The 19,174-nt window shown below is 40.9% G+C and overlaps 1 protein-coding gene across 3 annotated transcripts; it reads left to right on the top strand.

Annotated features, from left to right (window-relative positions):
* Positions 1-247: 247 nt before the first annotated feature.
* On the top strand, positions 248-12,006 carry LOC115172415 (ovarian cancer G-protein coupled receptor 1-like). Of its 3 annotated transcripts, none has more exons than XM_029729840.1 (2): positions 248-814; positions 8,351-12,006. In XM_029729840.1, exon 2 carries the CDS (start codon positions 8,457-8,459, stop codon positions 9,546-9,548), a length of 1,092 nt encoding a protein of 363 aa, XP_029585700.1. In that variant the 5' UTR covers positions 248-814; positions 8,351-8,456; the 3' UTR covers positions 9,549-12,006. The 3 variants fall into 3 exon arrangements, with proteins under 3 accessions (XP_029585700.1, XP_029585699.1, XP_029585701.1); XM_029729839.1 differs by having other exon boundaries at positions 248-819; XM_029729841.1 differs by lacking the exon at positions 248-814 and adding an exon at positions 2,111-2,267.
* Positions 12,007-19,174: the final 7,168 nt, after the last annotated feature.

Genomic DNA, 19,174 nt, shown 5'->3' with positions numbered 1-19,174 from the left:
TGGTTTGTGACTATTATGAAAGCAAATCATTGCTGCAAAATTAAATATAAACGTTTAATATTTGTTTTCAGGGGCCTTTACTTAAACATTGTGTTTTGATGCATTTCTAATACTTTTAAATACTTTTTCTAGTAGTTTCTTTTAGACCCCTTTTCCATGGTGTGCCCAGAAATCAAAGCCTTTGTCAATCATTTTTCATCCGAAATATTAGGAATAAGCAAACTTATCTATGCCTTCATTTCACAAAAATATACACTCTTCACTTTCATTTGACACCAAATTTGATATACTCATATAAAGTTGGTGCTCTTTGGTACCTTTTTACATGAAAATGACCTTATTCAGCAGTGGCTGCATGGTTAAAGGATAAGCGCTAGACTCACCCACACCGTGCAACTGACGCAAGTTTAAATATTACCAGAGGGTCGTTTCCAACATGAATCGCATGAATAGACACACAGGCTAGGGTTGTAGTGTACTGGGAAGGGGCTAGGAAATTACTCTGAATGATGATATAGTTCAAGAAGATATGCTGACAAAATAAGGCACTAGGGAAACCAGCATTCTTATGATGAAAGTGGGGTTTCTCAGACAGAATATGTGGCACTGAGCCCCATAAATCCCTTAACCACCGTGCCCTCCGGTCTCTAACGCCAGATGTGAACAGTGCCTCCTCTTTCGTGCTACAGCAGCCTTACTTTCGGATCGGCCAATAACCAAGCGCTTGGTTCTTCAGAGCACTGAGAGTTACTGCCGAGAGACCTAGCGACTCTCACCATCAAAGACCGCAAACAGCCTATTTCAAGAGGCGTGGGTAAGGTAAAATATCTTTAGTATATCGCTAATTATTGGCGTTTGTGGCTTAATTAGTCTATTATAGTTTCTCTGCGCTTATTTATCTTTGCAAATAATTCCTAAATGTTGTGCTATTTGCAATTGTACAGTAGGCTTTCCTGTGTTTTGACGTCTGAGGGAAGTAGCCTAGATTGTGTATTATATAGCCTGCATTTGTATGTATCCTATTAACGCCTTCTAAATCCAGTTATCCTATTGAACATCTTTGCAGTAGATGACTTAACGGGAAGCGCATGGTGCTGTGGTGTGTACCCTAGGTTAGCCAGTGGACAACAGTTCTGCATGGAGACCAATGCGGTTAACAGGTGCAAGATTTTGGAAAGGATTTTGTATATTGTTGAGTGGGTAATATCAATAACAGTAATGTCTTTTCTAGCTTTAAAAAAAAATAAACATAGGCTGCTATCCTCGTTGGGGACATTATTCTAAAGTATTTCTTATTCTGGGTGGTATTAGGCTATATTTTTATATTTTACCAAAGTCCAATATTGGAGTATGTATCAAATTCTGCTCAACCGGTGGTGGAATAAGTCTTTTGGGGGGGAGTTTAGCACAAGAATACTAAGTAGGTTAAGAAGTCAAACAAAGAGCAAAAGAAAATATGCCGATGCATATTGGAGCTTCTCAGTGGGCCAAACCATGCCCTCAGTTTCTCTTAGAGGGCCAAGCAATGCCCTCCGGTGACAAAAGTTGGGTACCACAGAGCTGCCAGGCTTCATCTCCTGTGGCATTGGTCTATGAATGAATAGCTTGGCTGGCATTGAGCTATGAACTGATTCAGACTTTGTCTCCTACAAACGCAATCCCCAAATGACTCTTTAGAAAGGAAAGTAGAGACTGCTGAAATTAACCAGACATGAAGTGGATCTCAATACTCATTGGCAACTCAGAGTAGTGCTTTTGTAACAGATTTAAGAACGCACCGGAAACTCACTCCACAGCTAGCTTGAAATGTCACCGATGGATCTATCCTATTAGTACATTTTGGATACCTCGAACGGTTGGTACGTTGTCAAGGAGGGTGGTGTGTTAGCGAAGCAGAGGTCTTGGGTTAAAGCGTCGGTGTGCGCCGAATCAGGAGGAAGCGGTACTCTCTAAGTAAGCAATGTGCGGTCATTTACAGTGGTGCTGTGACCTAGATCTACAGTTGCACTCAGCTCAACGCTGGGGTCACTGTTAAGGAAGTTTGAGGGATGAATGTAGCACATGGGGATGTGTGAAGCTTAATCTTCAGCCTGAAGTGTCCTCACCTGCTCCAGCGAATAGCTAGCTTTTCATGAGACGCAGAAGCTTCAGGAGAGCAGTCACTTGTTCTAGCAAGGCAGGGGGCCTGGGTTCGAGCTTCGGTGTTAGAAGAGTCAGGAGGAAGTGGTACTTCCTGAGCAAGCAGCGTTACATCCTTTAAACTTCCAGTAAGATATTAGCTAAAGGTCTGATTGTGCTGTAATGTTTGTATTCTGCTAATTTATTGTTCAGTCTTTATTGGTCTGGTGCTGGTAGAGCAAGTTATGGTATGCACTTAGACTCCTCTTTGTGACCATAATGTCAGCCACATCCTGCAGAAAGGACAGGGAATGTTGTTATTGATCTAAAATATTAATACTAGAAATCCTCCTAATGCAATATCAATCAGTAGCTAATGTCCTCGTAAACCAATTATGATTTGGTACTGTACTTTTGCCCAATGGGATCACACAACAAAGGACTAATGTGAGTGTACATTATGATTATAATGAGGGTGGTTATAATGACCAACTTGCTGCCTGGTACACCTGTTGCTCTCTCTGCTTCTCCTCCACGGCTCTGTAATTGCCCCTGATGGGATATATAAATCTGTATTTAATTGAACTGAATAGAACCAGAGAAGGATATAAGCCTGTGGAACAGGCATGGGCCATGTTCCAATATCCACACTAGCATAACACTTCAAATTAGAATGCATTACCAATACAGCACATTGCTTTTTTCAAGTGGTATGCTGGTGTGGGTATTGGAAGAACTGTTTTTGGTTCCGGGTAGAACCCTTTTGGGTTCCATGTAGAACCATTTCCACAGATGGCTCTACATGGAACCCAAAATGGTTCTACCTGGAACCAAAAAGGGTTATCCTATGGGGACAGCCGAAGAACCCTTTTGGAAATATTTTTTCTAAGTGTATAGTCTTGCGTGTGAAAATACAGAATGACCACATGTTGACGCTTTACTTGATTTCTTGTGGTTTGTGTCTGAAATGGGAGCCAATAGGACTCTGGTCAAAAGTATTGCACTATAGATGGAATAAGGTACTATATAGGAAATATGGTACATTATATAGGGAATAAGGTGCTATTTCAGACACGTACATAATTCCATGTCAGACGTGATTAGACTGAATTAGCCCAGATAGGACAGATTTGTTATTCCAGGCTTGTCTTTATTGAAAAGGGATGCTCATTACATGCTAAGGGTCCACTGGGAATTACAGGACTTGTTGTGCGATGCATGGACCTGCCTGTAAACATCAGCCTCAGCCTGAGCACCTCTATAGGGTTGGCTGTTCCTCGACTACAGAGATCTGTTGTATGAAATAGGGAACACAGGTTAAACAAATATTTGTTGTGTTCAGCACAACGTAGTTAAGCGTTTTGCAACCAAATGTGTGTTCTAAATGGTTTCACATTTCCTGCCTACTGAACACGCCCGTGGCTACACATCACTTTCAGTGGGGATGGTTTATGGCTTTGTGTTGATCCAAATCTCAAATCTGCACATGGGCATATTTAGACAGGTTATATGAGGACAGAAGTTAGCGCAGAGTAACTGATGGACATGTTCATTTTGGAATAATATCACAGTGTAGGAAGGACCAGAGGCTAATGATGTGTTTTAATATTTCGTCACTTCATTCTTGAATAATAATGTTGATTTGAGACAAACTCCTTGTTCTTCAGCAGCACATGTTACTACTCCAGGCATGAGTACAGTACATCTTGGCCACATGGGGGAACTTTATCAAATGTTGGTCATGTGACATACACTATCTTGCTTGTCCCGTTTCCATGGTTTCTGGGTTGACTATCTTGTATTTCTGATATACAGCCACAGTAGTTCCAATTTAGTTTGCCAAGGTTGCATGCTTAGGGATGTTGGCAGACCCACTAATCACCTGGTAGCAAGGCCTGGCCAATCAATACATGCAGTCCAGGCCAGCTAGTAGAGTGCAGACCTCACCGATCTCTGCCTGTGTGATAAAGCAGAGAATCATTTCACATAGAACAGCAAAAGCTCTTGGGAAATCACACCAGCTAGTGTGTGTAATTCATCATGCCCGAACAGAGCAATGCCCTGTATTTTAATGCTCACACCCTGAATGTTTTAGTGTTGTTACTAGTGTAATTAAACTGTTACTACACAGGCATAATATAAGTTGTTTTCATTAGGTTTGTCATTCATGTGTTAATGTTTTACAAAAGAGCATATGGCTTACCTGAGAAGCTGTGAAGTTTTGACTGGGTCTAAGTTATGTTGAGATCTTCTCTCTGTCCTGCAGGCCTTTTTGTGGAGGGCTAGTCTGAGATAAAGTTGGGCAAACTGTTCCCTGTACTCTCCTCTGTCCTCCTGAGGTCACTCACAGCAGCACAGAAGAATCACTCTAATTGGAGGTCTGGAGTTATTAAGTTAAGCTTGCCAATAGTTGCAACTGTAACAGGATACTGTTATGCTATTTGTGACCGACCGCCTTGATTCGGTCTTATGTAGCAACATTTTAAATGGTGTTTTTTACATTGGATAAAAGCAGACACACAGCTATAAAATTGTATATCATACACTACAGTTGAGGAACAATGGGGAAAGTCATTTGAGAAAATGGCCCTTGAATGCTTTGGTACCTAGTGGAGAGCTCTTCTTTGTCTATACCAATTCAGCATTGTTCACATCCCTTTAAACCAGCCCCAACCATCTCTTTAAGGATTCACATGTGATGTCATGTGCTAAAGAGTGAGGGATGTAGTAAAGATTAAGACCAAAAGTGGTAAAAGTAGAAGCCTAAAATAAGGAAAAAATCCAGGTAAACAGAAAGTGTCCAAATATTAGATGACGCTTACCCAGACTCTTGCTAAGTGGATGTGTCTCTAAAGCGAAATGGTTACTTGCATAGTAGCAATATCAAAACTAGGTGGTGTCAATTCTAGAGAGAGATCAAAATAATATACTGTATATACAAGAACAATATCAATGATACTGGTGATTTGGTAGTTACAGTTGAAGTCGGAAGTTTACGTACACCTTAGCCAAATACATTTAAACTCAGTTTTTCACAATTCCTGACATTTAATCCTAGTAAAAATGCCCTGTCTTAGGTCAGTTAGGATCCCCACTTTATGTTAAGAATGTGAAATGTCAGAATAATAGTAGAGTGATTTATTTCAGCTTTTATTTCTTTCATCACATTCCCAGTGGGTCAGAAGTTTACATACACTCAATTAGTATTTGGTAGCATTGCCTTTAAATTGTTTAACTTGGGTCAAATGTTTTGGGTAGCCTTCCACAAGCTTCCCACTAAGTTGGGTGAATTTTGGCCCATTCCTCCTGACAGAGTTGGTGTAACTTCCGACTTCAACTGTAAGTTATATGCATACAATAATGGGTAAAGTGGCAGAGCAGCAGGATAAAAAAATAAATAGTAGCAGCAACGTATGGTCTGTGTTAGGAGAGAGTCATGTGAATAGAGGCACTGCAGACAGTGCTGATGACTGAAAACTCACCACCAGTGATGAACTGGTCTGTCCGAACAACGCATGAACAAGGGAATCTATTCGGAGAGCCTGTTTCTGTCCTGCTCTTGACTTTGATGCAGGTCATGTGATGTCTCTTCGTCGCAAAACTCCCCGATCTTCTCAAAAAGAGAAGTTTGTCTAGCTGTGTCCAGTCCAAGTGGTGCTTGTACAGGCAGACCATCTATGGGAGGAAGAATGTCAGCGTTGCTCAGCAGCTGAAACCTGGTCCCAACTGAGTCCGAATGCTCCTTGGAGACAACACCAGGCTCCAGTGCATCGAAGCTGTAACAAAACAAATTGAAAATACATTACAACCTTGCATAACATCAATTCTCCTCCCAAGTTTAGATAAGAAGAATAACCTCATGCAATGAAAATGATATTCACCTGAAGTGCTGGTACTGCTTGATCTGTGGCAGCAGCCTGAAGTACGGAGTCAGGTGTTGTTACCAGCCATAGCTTTCCACCAGCACCGTACCATCCTCCAATCCAACAAGCTGTGGGATGTTGACCCCTGTCACAGTGCTGTCCTAAACAACACCAGCAATCTCAGGCAAAAGTGTTCACTCTGGTCTTTCTAGAAATGTATAATATCTGAAACTGTAGCTAGACTCTTAACTGTATACATGGGGCTCCCGAGTGGCGCAGCAGTGTAAGCCACTGCATCGCAGTGCTAGAGGCGTCACTATAGACCCTGGTTCGATTCCAGGCTGTATCATAACCGGCCATGATTGCGAATCCCATAGGGTGGCGTACAATTGGTCCAGCGTCGTTAGGGTTTGGCTGGGGTAGGACGTCATTGTAAATAAGAATTTGTAATTAACTAAAATTATAAAATAAAATGAACGCTTCATGGCAGACTGCAACCCCTTTCATTAAATTAGACGTTGTTTGAGTTTTGTTTGTACAGCTTATTTGGCCCGTTGTGTCTAGTGACTCTGGTTCACACTGACCGTGTGCAATGGCATAAGAATCGTCCTCCTGAAAGTAGTCCATCACAAATTTTCCCACTGACCTTTGTCGATAGCGCCTGATAAATTAAGGGGATCAATGTTATTGGGAGCAGTAGCAACACATTTGCAGTTCTCCATGGCTAACGTTATATCTTTCGGATAAAAAACTGCAGTAGAAAGGATTGCACATAACGAGCAGCTCATTTTATAGACAGAAGATGCTACACAGCAGACCAATCTGAAACTCATCTCTCAGGATGTCCAGCCCATTCATTATCTCAGCCAATCATGGCTAGCGGGAAGGTTCCTGTCTTTTTCTGTGGCTTAACCAACTAGGCTCGTAATTTAACTTTAACTTTATTCATATTTACACATGACATAAAACTTTGTTATTAAGGCACATGGTTAAATAGAACATGAAAGTTCAAATGTTCCAGAAGGCATTTCTGCCAAAAAACGCATTCAAAAAATATATAAAAAAGAAATGCCTCTCCTGTGAAGTCGTGACTTGAGACATATGCCTAGTTTCCTGAAACTAGTCACCTTTTAGGATGAGAGTAGCTATCTCAGATTGTCACAGTCAGCTGCTAAAGCCTTGTTCTTAGTCCATGCATTATTATATTACTCTTTCAAAGGACTCTCATTGTATCATTTTGATTTCAGGAACACAATGACAAAACACAAATCCTTGTGACATTTTGTTTCTTCTTCCAGACACTACTGTGTCCCCATACCGTGACAGTTGTTGCTAACGTGCGCTAATGTGACTATTATGACGTTGTAAGTAACAGCAAACTTTCCAGGACATTCACATGTCTTTATATGGGCAGAAAGCTGCACTGTTCAATTTACAGTAGCTATTACAGTGAAAAAAGACCATGCTATTGTTTGAGGGGAGTGCACAACAACAAACTTACCACAGCAACTGGTTTGATATATTCATCTCTGAAGGTAAATAATGTACTTACATTCAGTGATCTTGCTCTGATTTGTCATCCTGAGGGTCCCAGAGATAAAACGTAGCATAGTTTGATAAAATACATGTTTATATTCAAATGTAGGAACATGGTTCTACAGTTGAAACCCATGCCGTCTCTGGGTCCGCACCCACACTGCCCGGCCATCTAGATGTGTGAAAGTTAATGTATAAGCTAATAATCCATCATGTATGACATTCCTGGGAGTGTATAAACTTACATTTTGTATTACCATATCATTTGTGAATGTTGTCTGTAGTTATGTACTTGAAAATGTATCAATTGACCAGTTCGGCACATTTGGGCAGACTTGATACAAAATACTGTGCAGTATTGCAATTCTTCACTGGGTCAATCTGAAACTTTGCACATGCAATCTAATGGCCAAAATCGAATTACCAAAATCTAAATTGCGCCTAAACCCCTATATTACATTATGGCCTTTCTCTTGCATTTCAAAGATGATGGAGAAAAACAATTATAGAAAATGCATGTTTTTTTTTTTGTATCATCTTTTACCAGATCTAATGTATTACATTCTCCTACATTCATTTTACATTTCCACAAACTTCAACGTGTTTCCTTTCAGATGGTAACAAGAAAATGCATATCCTTCCTTTCGGTCCTGAGCTACAGGCAGTTAGTCATTTTGGGTGAAAATTGAAAAAAAATGTCAGATTATTCTTAGTCCGTGCATTATTATATTACTCTATCAAAGGACTCTCTTTGTATCATTTTGATTTCAGGAATTCAATGACAAAACAAAAATCCTTTCCGTGTGACATTTTGTTGTTTCTTCTTCTTCCAGAGCTGAGTGAGTGGAATGGCCGGGACTGTCGTTGTTTTGAGTCAAACTCGCTGTGCTGGGCCCCACAGCCTGGTACTGTGTGGGTGCTAACAGAGAGGAACAAAGCATGTGGACCACGTCTGCCATGACAGTCAACATGTCTGAGGCTGAGCCAGACCACATTAACTGCACCATCAGCCATGAGATCCACCAGTACCTGTTCTCTGTGGCCTACATCCTGGTTCTTTTGATTGGTGTTCCCACCAACGCCTACTCCCTCTACCATGCCTGGCTTCAGCTGAGAGACAAGAACGAGCTGGGGATCTACCTACTCAACCTGACCGTGTCAGACCTCCTCTACCTGGCCTCTCTGCCTCTCTGGCTGCAGTACATCTTCCAGGGAGATGACTGGAGACAAACTGAGTGGCTTTGCCAGCTGTGTGGCTTCCTGCTCTATGAAAACATTTATGTTAGTATCGGGTTCTTATGTTGTATCTCTATAGACCGTTACCTGGCCGTAGTGTATCCATTCCGCTTCACAGCTTTTCGAAGTATGCGGGCAGCCACGTTGGCCAGCGCCTTCATCTGGCTGAAAGAGATTGCTGTGGGTGTTGTCTTTTTCAGACACAAAGAGCTAAGCAGAGACAGCACCAACCAATCGGTGTGCTTTGAGCACTACCCCATGCAGCCGTGGGAGTACCCAATCAACTACTACCGTTTTGCCGTTGGCTTCCTGTTCCCACTAGGCATCCTGTCCGTGTCGTATCTCCGCGTCCTGCGTGCAGTCGGAAAAAGCGTAGGCACGCAAAGCACCCAGAAAACGCGCATCAAGAACCTGGTGACCAGCACCATTGTCATTTTCCTGGTGTGTTTCTCTCCATACCACGTGTTCCTGCTGGTGCGTACCATCTTAGAAAGAGACTGCCCCTTCATAATCAACATCTTCAACTACTACCACGTCTCCCTGCTGCTCACCAGCTTCAACTGCGTGGCCGACCCAGCGCTGTACTGTTTCGTCAGTGAGAGGGCCCAGCAGGGGATCCAACAAGCCCAGGAGGCCTGTACCCAGGCCCTCTGCTACTGCTGCCGCAGGGGACAACACAGCCCCGTCACAGCCACAGGTACAGACTCCGAGGTGGCCACCTCCAACGAGAACAGAAAAGTCTCAGTCACACTTCTGACGTCTAGTAGTAATATTAATAATACATGGGTTTTATGAAGCTCTTTTGAAGGACCTAAAGACACTTGAATAGTAGACTAGGAGCTAGGGTTGGATTTGGATGAGAGAGAAGGTTGGGAAAAAAATACATACAGTGACAGAACATTGGACATGAGACATTGGGCAATGATATGATTATGGGCAGTCCCATGAGCAGTAACGTGAGGTTCATAGGAACCCATCAAATATGCTGTCAAATGAAAGCTAAGAGTCTATATTTTTGAGAAAATAACGCATAAATACATTTTTCAACCATTTCCAATGCAAAAAATGTGGAATAAGCAAAGGCTTTGATTTCTGTTCAAACAGATAAAAAAGGGGTCTTATAAAACATCTACCAGAAAAAGTCTTAAAGGTATTAGAAATACATCAAAACCCAGGAATGTTGCAGTAAAGACCCTTCCAAGTAATATCTATATATTTAGTTTTGCAGAAATTATTTGACGTCTGTAAGTTTAAGGAATGTTGCCTAGTGTCTTGTCATTCTCTTACCAGAAACATATTTTTAAGATATTTTCTAATTTCTCTCCCTCATGAGGAGGGAGAATAATGAAAGTTCACATAAGTAACAATTTAAGGTAGACCCACTGGTTTTAGTGTCTTTACTGATAACAATTTGGTTTATGATTTATTAAGTGATTTAAAACGTGTCATTTTGTTACCAAATTGGTAACGGAATGACTGCAACTGAATTGGCTGCAATGGGAGTTCATACTAGTTGCAAACCAGGTGGGTCATATGTTAATGTCCTCCCTTCCACTGGCATACTGTTATGTTCAGCTCATAACTGTTTTCTTTCTCTTTCCGTTGTGTGGCGGTCAAAGCAAGAGTGTGAAAACAGTCTGGACAACCCCGCCCCTGTCTCTCTTCTCTCTCTCTCTCTCCAGTTGAAGTCACTTCTCCTGGTTCTTATTGACACCTAGCCATGACTCTCATGAGCCCTCTCTATTTCCATTTACTGTAACCGGCCCTCTCACCCACTGAGCACCGACTGACACCGGACGTCTATGGACGTGGAAAAGTAGTTTACATTTTGTCAGTCCAAATCTAAACCAGTCATAGATGTCTGTTTCTACTGTACTGTACTGACCTTTACTGTACTGAACTATACTAGGCTGTGCTGACCTTTACTTTTCTGAACTATACTGTACTGTACTGACCTTTACTGTACTGAACTCTACTGTACTGTACTGACCTTTACTGTACTGAACTATACTAGGCTGTGCTGACCTTTACTTTTCTGAACTATACTGTACTGACCTTTACTGTACTGAACTCTACTGTACTGTACTGACCTTTACTGTACTGAACTGTACTGTACTGACCTTTACTGGACTGAACTCTACTGTACTGTACTGACCTTAACTTTTCTGACCTGTACTATACTGACCTTTACTGTACTGAACTGTACTCTGCTCTACTGTGCTGTATTTTGATGCTGTACTTTGTTGTCCAAACGTGTGAAACAATGACATCTATGATTGGTACAGATTTGGTCCGAACTGGACCAACCAAATTTGGTCTTGTTTGGGGCCGGAGCTCATTAGAATAATAGCCATTGTGTAGAATAATACCCAAACATGCAAAGAGGGATATTACATTTGTTCTACCTTTGTGTACTTTTTCAGGATACATCACAATGAGGAGAAGGACATTCATAATTATACACTACGGTATAATACAGATCAGGGTCTCATGATGTGACCATCTGTTTCCGGGTGTTAATCCACTTCACTTACTGTAGTTCAATAACCAAAGTAAAAATAAATCTAACTCAAGTTGTCATATCATAGCTGACACCAATTCTTTCTGCAGACATCTTTGAATCTTAATTTGGAGTAAAACATGGTCCAAAAAAACTGAGGGAGATTATATTGGCATTCTGTTACCAAACTTTACATCTGCACTGTTCTTCGAGTAAATGTTTTTGTAAAATATTCAGTGGAAATTGTTAAAAGTAGTCCTTGTGCATAGAGCTGTATGTTTTGTTGAACTTTGCAATCAATGTTTTTTGTCTGGCATACAGTCTGTGTCATTCAGTTACCGTGGCCTTGGACATATGACATAGTAAAAGTGTTATAATTAAGGTATAACATATGAATATGATGCTTTTTGTTTTTAAATGAATGTTTTATGCTTTCTTTAACATGTGCAGGACACATGTACATGTGATGCTGCCTTGTGTATAAGCCTGAGTTGAAAACTATCTTGCTTCTTTCTGCAACATTGTCAGGTTTTTATCTTTCATCACATTATGTAATATTCATTGTGTGTTTTTGGTTTTGGGAGTGACTCTGAATTCATACGACATATCAGCACAGGTACGACATATCAACATAGCCTCTTGACCAAACTTATCTCTATTTCCTGTTTGTTTATTTTTAAGTACACTGAACAAAAATATATAAAGTGTTGGTTTCATGAGCTGAAATAAAATATCCCAGAAATGTTTCATACACATAATAGCTTATTTCTCTTAAATGTTGTGCACAAATTTGTTTACATCCCTGTTAGTGAACATTTCTCCTTTGCCAAGATAATAATCCACCTGACAGGTGTGGCATATCAAGAAGCTGATTAAACAGCATGATCATTACACCTGGTGCTGGGGACAATAAAAGGTCACTCTAAAATGGGCAGTTTTGTCACACAACACAATGCCACAGATGTCTCAAGTTTTGAGGGAGCATGCAATTGGCATGCTGACTGCAGGAATGTCAACCAGAGCTGTCATTTTAGGGAATTTGGCAGTACTTCCAGCGGCCTCACAACTGCAGACCACGTGTAACCACGCCAGTCCAGGATCTCCAGTACCGGCTTCTTCACCTGCGGTGTTGTCTGAGACCAGCCACTCGGACAGCTGATGAAACTGTGGCTTTGCACAACCAAAGAATTTCTGCACAAACTGTCAGAAACCATCTCAGGGAAGCTCATTTGTGTGCTCTGCCTCCTCACTAGGGAATTGACCTGATTGTAGTTCGGCGTCGTAATCGACTTCACTAGCACGCTGGAGAAGTTTGCTCTTCACGGATGACTCCCAGTTTCAACTGTACTGGGCACATGGCAGACAGCGTTTATGGCGTTGTGTGGGTGAGCGGTTTGCTGATGTCAACGTTGTGAGCAGTTCCCCATGGTGGCAGTGGGGTTATGATATGGGCAGGCATAAGCTACGAACAATGAACACAATTGTATTTTATCAATGGCAATTTAAATGCACAGAGATACCGTGACGAGATCCTGAGGCCCATTTCGTGCCATTTATCCGCCGCCATCACCTCATGTTTCAGCATGGCAATGTACGGCCCCATGTCGCAAGGATCTATACACAATTCCTGGAGTTGTGAAAATGTCCCAGTCCTTCCATGGCCTGCATACTCACCACAAGTCACCGATTTGAGCATGTTTGGGATGCTCTGGGTCGACGTGTACAACAGTTTTTTCCAGATACTGACTGTTTTTCTGATCCACACCCCTACCTTTTTCTTTTTAAGGTATCTGTGACCAACACATGCGTATCTGTATTCCCAGTCATTTAAAATCAGAGATTAGGGCCAATTGAATTTATTTCAATTGACTAAATTCCTTATATATAATGTAACTCAGTAAAATGTTTGAAATTGTTGCATGTTTCGTCTATATTTATGTTCAATGTACAAGTAGTTATGTTCAATGTACAAAATCCCTCTGGGATTCTTGCTGCTCAATATATGTGAATTGCTCCCAGTTTCAGGGGTACGTAAGGATTCCTCAGCTCAGATTCATAACTGATGGTGTGTGGAGAGCATAGACATACTGTATATACATACATCATTGGTTGAGAGCCTAAAGGGAAGCATCAGCACCGGGTCAAGCTCAGTAGTACCCCAGAGGTCTTGACTTACTTGACTTCTGTGTTTAGCATAAGTTGTTCACAGTGTTCTCTACTGCACTCTCTTTCCCATGGGTTTATCCTGCCCCTCTTAAGGATGTCTTAGTTGGAACTGCCCCATGATGCCCCCATCCCTTTTCCTGTTCCCATGTCTTCCCAGGCCATGTCCTGGCTACACAGCCTGAGTATTTCCAGGTTAAACTACCCACATGGGAACTAACGTAGCTGACCTTTCACACTCTGCACAGATTATTTTCTGCTGCATGTTTTCCCTCCTTATATTAGGAGTTTGGTTTTAAAGTACCACATCTTCCCAGAACAGAGAGCGAGCGAGAAATAGGCTTTTCAATTGTGAATTATGCAGTTGTAAATCACTGAAGGATGGACTGGCTGTTCTAAGCGGTCAAACATTGAGACATTCAGAGTTCATAAATCAAAGTATTTCAAAGCAGAACAAGAACCCAGGGGTCAATAAATTCACACAGAAGGAGCCAGTGTAACAATATTGTTGACTCTTATATAATATTTCACAGGGGCTCTAATGGGATCAAATGTAATTTGTTTAAATGTTGTATGTTTAACCACATCATGAAAATATGAACATAAATCTGTAGAGCAAGTACTGTAACCAGTTCATTGGTTTAATTTTATTTTCTCTTGCTGTTTGAGGGATTTGCTTTGTGACCATGCAGTCATGCCTGACGTTAGCAGTGACACACTGTACTCAGTGATGCATGAAATGCCTTCTCGCTGCGTGTTTTTCTTCTTCTGCTGAAGTTATGACCTCTTGCTGTTTCCTTTCATATCAGTTTGGTCTAATCGGAAATGTTCTCTTCACATCTGTCTCATATATCCGGCAATACCTCTGTTAGCCCGGCACCTAGTGGTTAGCTCAACAAGTAGAAGGAAGTAGAGACGCTGTTGCACCCTCTTGACAAGAGTGGTGATGGTGTTGGTTCATGACAATGTGGACACCGAGGAACTCTCTGATACAGTCCCATTGATGTGGATCGGGGCATGTTCCCTCCAATGCTTCCTGAAGTCAACAATCAACTCCTTTGTTTTCTGACGATGAGGGAGAGGTTGTTGTCATGACGCCACAATGCCAGTTCACTTACCTCCTCCCTATAGGCTGACTTGTCGTGGTTGGCTATCAGGCCTATAATCGTGGTGTCGTCAGCAAACTTGATGGAGTTGGTGTCGTGCAAAGCCACGCAGTTGTGGGTGAACAGGGAGTACTGATGACACAACGCTGTGTTGAGTCAGTGTGGAGGAGGTGTTGTTGCCAATCCTCACAGCCTGCAGTCTGCCTGTCAGGAACTCCAGGATCCAGTTGCAGAGAGTGGTGTCCAGACTCGGGGCTCTGAGCTTGGTGTCGAGCTTGGAGGGAACAATAGTGTTGATTGCTGAACTGCAGTCAATGAACAGCATTCTCACATAGGTGTTCCTCGTGTCCAGATGTGTTACGGCTGTGTGAATAGTGATAGAAATGGCATCTTCAGTGGGTCTGTTGGAACAGTAGGCAAATTGGAGTGGGTCCAGTGTGCCTGACATGCTGGCCTTGATATGGGCCGTGACCAGCCTCTCGAAGCACTTCAGGATGACATAGGTGAGCACAACGGGACAATAGTCATTTGGGCATGTCACGTTGTTATTCTTGGGCACTGGGACGATGGGGGTCTCCTTAAAGCAAGTGGGGACTACAGCCTGGGACAGGAACAGCTAAAAGATTTCAGAGAAGATGCCCGCTAGCTGGTCAGCACACACTATGAGGACACGGCCTGGGAGGCCATCTGGGCCGGCTGCTTTGTGAGTGTTTACTCTATTGAGAGTTTTCCTCACGTCAGGCTCAGAGAGCAAAAGCACCTGGTGGAGGTTAGGTTCAGTACACATCACTGTATTCTGTATCAGAACGTAGGCTTGCACTCTTTCAAGTATCGTAGATTGATGCATTGCACTCTTTGTTTATAAAGCCCTCCTGCATAAACTTCCGCCGTACCTTACTTCATTGTTAACAGATGTACAAGATGCCAGACCCTGTCTCAGGGATGGCTAACTCTGGAGATCCATTCAGTTGGGTTGATCTGCTTTTAGTTTTTATGGAAGTACTTAAGTAAAAATACTTAAGTTCTTCTTGAGTAGTTTTTGGGGATATCTGTACTTTACTATTTATATTTTTGACACCTTTTACTCCACTATATTCCTAAAGAAAATGTACAATAGGTGTACTGAACAAATTTGCCTCAAAGACCGGTAAGGTCCGTCAGAATAGATTGTCCTCCAACTTGGACATTTTGGAAAACCATATAATACCAAATTCGGTATGTAGGCCCATGCTACATATCTTAACTTAGTTTGAGAACAGCTAAGGGATTTGTTAAGAGATGGGTGAGTTAGTGATAAAGCAGGAAATCAGATGCTATGTGTCCATTTAAATCCTTTGTGAATCCACTTCACAATGGCATAACAGCTTGAAACTGTTTAGGGTTACCGAAGACATTACCATGATGAACCATGTTAAGTTTGGCATTGACATCATAAAAAATAAGTAAACTATTAATAATTCACTTTTGACGATGTAACGCTAATAATTAAAATAATCATAACATCTTCTTGTCATGGTCTAAAAGTCTGATTCACTCTGAATTTAATCTTTGTCAATAGTCCCTAAAGAGTTTGAGAAAATAACATTGATGCATTCAAAGATGCTAAAAATACTAAAGAAATCTTCTTCTCATGAACCATAGGACCAAATGACACCACATTTGGAATGTAGGCCTATCGTATGTCTTAACTTAGCTAAGGAATTGGTCAGATTTTACGTGTCCATTTTAAACCACTGTAAATCCACTCTGATCTTGTCCTTTCTGTCATCCTGTGAACCCCATTCATTGCTGCTTCCAGCTATATTTTATGATTGTGTTTTGCTTTTCATGTATTGTTGTGTATTATAACATGCATTTTAATGTGTATGTGGATGTGTTGTTAATGTGTATGTTGTATTTTGATGTGTATTGTTGTGCTAAACAGGACTCATCTGGAAAAGAGCCCTTGGTCTCAGCATTGACTCCCTGTCAAAATAAAGAAGGAAAACATTTGTCATGATGGTTGATGTATGGAGTCGTGTGGATTCCTCTGTACAGTTGTTCTCTGGAAGAGAGGGCTTTCATGTAATTTTATCTTATTCAGATCTAGGGTTGCAAAAGAAGGGTATATCACTGGAAACGTTTTAAGTTTACTAGTAAACTACCCACATTTTTTACTTTTTTAAGGATTTAAGACATCAAGTGGCCCTTTTGGGTACTTCAGATTTTTACAGGTGTCTAATTATCTCTGTCCCTCTGTGTGGCCTTATCACATGTAAAATGTATTAAATAATTCAATAAGATTTTCAACAACAACAAAAAACAATGTTAAATATAAACCATCAACTTAGTGAATACCGTTGTTTAGTATTAGGGTTTCAGCATGAAATATCTGTATTTTACACACTTGTTTATTTTACTATGTCAGTATGTATTTGTTTTCAATGTTTTGGTGTCAAACTGGTGGCAGTTTTGAAAAACATAAATAGTTGGAAAAGTTGCAGAGTTAATTGAAAATAATGCCGTTGTTGATTACAAAAACGAGTTGAATCAACTTTGTTTTCATGTAATTTTAACCCCAAAATATTAACTGATTGGACTTGCCAAAAGTGATCAAAATAAGCGAATTTTGTCTTTTTTTTCACCCAATTTTTAACCTAAATCCAATGATAGGGTTACATTTTTGTCCGATTCCACTTTGTATTCACGTTACATCTCAACCAAATGTAAATCAAAACTAAACTTTGAACTGACGTCTGTGCCCAGTGGGGAGATGCTTTTTTTATTAGTTAGGCTATTTTCTCTTATAAACTCGATGGTTCGAGCCCTGAATACTGATTGGCTGACAGCCATGGTATATCAGACCGTATACCACGGGTATGACAAAACATTTTATTTTTACTGCTCTAATTACATTGGTAACCAGTTTATAATAGCAATACGGCACCTCGGGGGTTTGTGATATATGGCCAATAAACCACGGCTAAGGGCTGTGTGCAGGCACTCTGCGTTGCGTCGTGCTTAAGAACAGCCCTTAGTTGTGGTACATTGGCCATATACCACACCTCCTAGGGCCTGATTGCTAATTGAACCATATGGTCTATCTACTAGACACTCATGGACAATGTGGAGACCAATATTAAAAAGTGATACTCTCTCGCATATATGTTATTCAAGTATTAATTTCCAAAATTACTGGAGATTCCAATAACTTTGGTAAACTACCGGTAGCTTTTTCAACCCTATTCAGATCTCTGCTCTGGCATATTTTAAGAGTAAAACAAACTGTCTTGTATGTGCTCATATTTTACCTTCTCTTTCACCTGTGAAGGAGTGGTGCCTTGGCAGTTTGGATTTGATTCAAAATACAACTACACACTTCAAAACACATTTCAACAGACTAATGCATCTCACTCCAAACACACTTGTTAGGGTATGACGGACAGAGACCGAATCAGAAATGCACGCACACGCATGGCTCGGTGGAACTAGAGTTAAATTCACACTGTAATTTTATCAACTAAGCAACTAATTCCATCATCGAATAATACTTAACATTCTCAGGTGTAGCCAGTAGCTAACTAGCTAATGAATATCCTTGGTTTATTTATTTCCCTAGCAACATAAGCTTCCTTGGACGATATCAACTTGACTTTGAGTGAACCTAAAGGGCTTCATTTGGAAAGGTCACACTCAATGTCATCGCTTTCTATTATATCCATGTTAGCTAAGAAAATAACAGATTAACTAACTGTGTGACTGAGTGTGAGCATAATGTTGGAAGTCATTTTTTGGCTGGAGAATACAGTACGTCTACTGTCTTTGCAAGGTTGCCTGAAACCATACCATGTGTTTATCAGACTGTGTTGACTGTATGAAGTGTGTGTGGAAGATTTGTTTTAGACAGATCTGTGTCTGACTTGGCTCAGTTGCCTGGGGAGAGAGGGATGGAAAGTCAGGGAGGGTGGCCCTAGCATGGCACACACTGGCACTGGTATTGACAGTTGATGAGATCATGTTAGAGCGCAGACAGTGGGGCTCTGATTCTAACCAGATGTCAAGAGCACTTCATTTATTAAAATACACTGCATAAGCTGTTACATCATAAATCAGTATTACAACAGTCAATCGCATACAAGTGAGTTATGATTTCCAATACATTTCATATTTACACCATTAATATTACTAAGGAAATGTGTGTTTAAAAAATCTAGATACAGTTGAAGTCGGAAGTTTACATACACTTTAGCCAAATACATTTAAACTCAGTTTTTCACAATTCCTGACATTTAATCCCAGTAAAAATTCCCTGTTTTAGGTCAGTTACGATCACCACTTTATTTTAGAAAATGTAAAATGTCAGAATAATAGAGTGATTTATTTCAGCTTTTATTTCTTTCATCACATTCCCAGTGGATCAGAAGTTTACTACACTCAATTAGTATTTGGTAGCATTGCCTTTCAATTGTTTAACTTGGGTCAAACGTTTCAGGTAGCCTTCCACAAGCATCCCACAATAAGTTGGGTGAATTTTGGCCCATTCCTCCTGACAGAGCTGGTGTAACTGAGTCAGGTTTGTAGGCCTCCTTGCTCGCACACGCTTTTTCAGTTCTGCCCACAAATTTTCTATAGGATTGAGGTCAGGGCTTTGTGATGGCCACTCCAATACCTTG

This window comes from Salmo trutta, chromosome 33 (assembly GCF_901001165.1).
Source record: "Salmo trutta chromosome 33, fSalTru1.1, whole genome shotgun sequence".
Taxonomy (NCBI): Eukaryota; Metazoa; Chordata; class Actinopteri; order Salmoniformes; family Salmonidae; genus Salmo; species Salmo trutta.
Note: the sequence above shows the minus strand (reverse complement) of the source record. Positions and strands in the feature narration are given on the sequence as shown.

Coding starts and splice junctions, on each gene's coding strand:
- LOC115172415 (XM_029729840.1), top strand. CDS start 8,457: ATGTGGACCACGTCTGCCATGACAGTCAACATGTCTGAGGCTGAGCCA.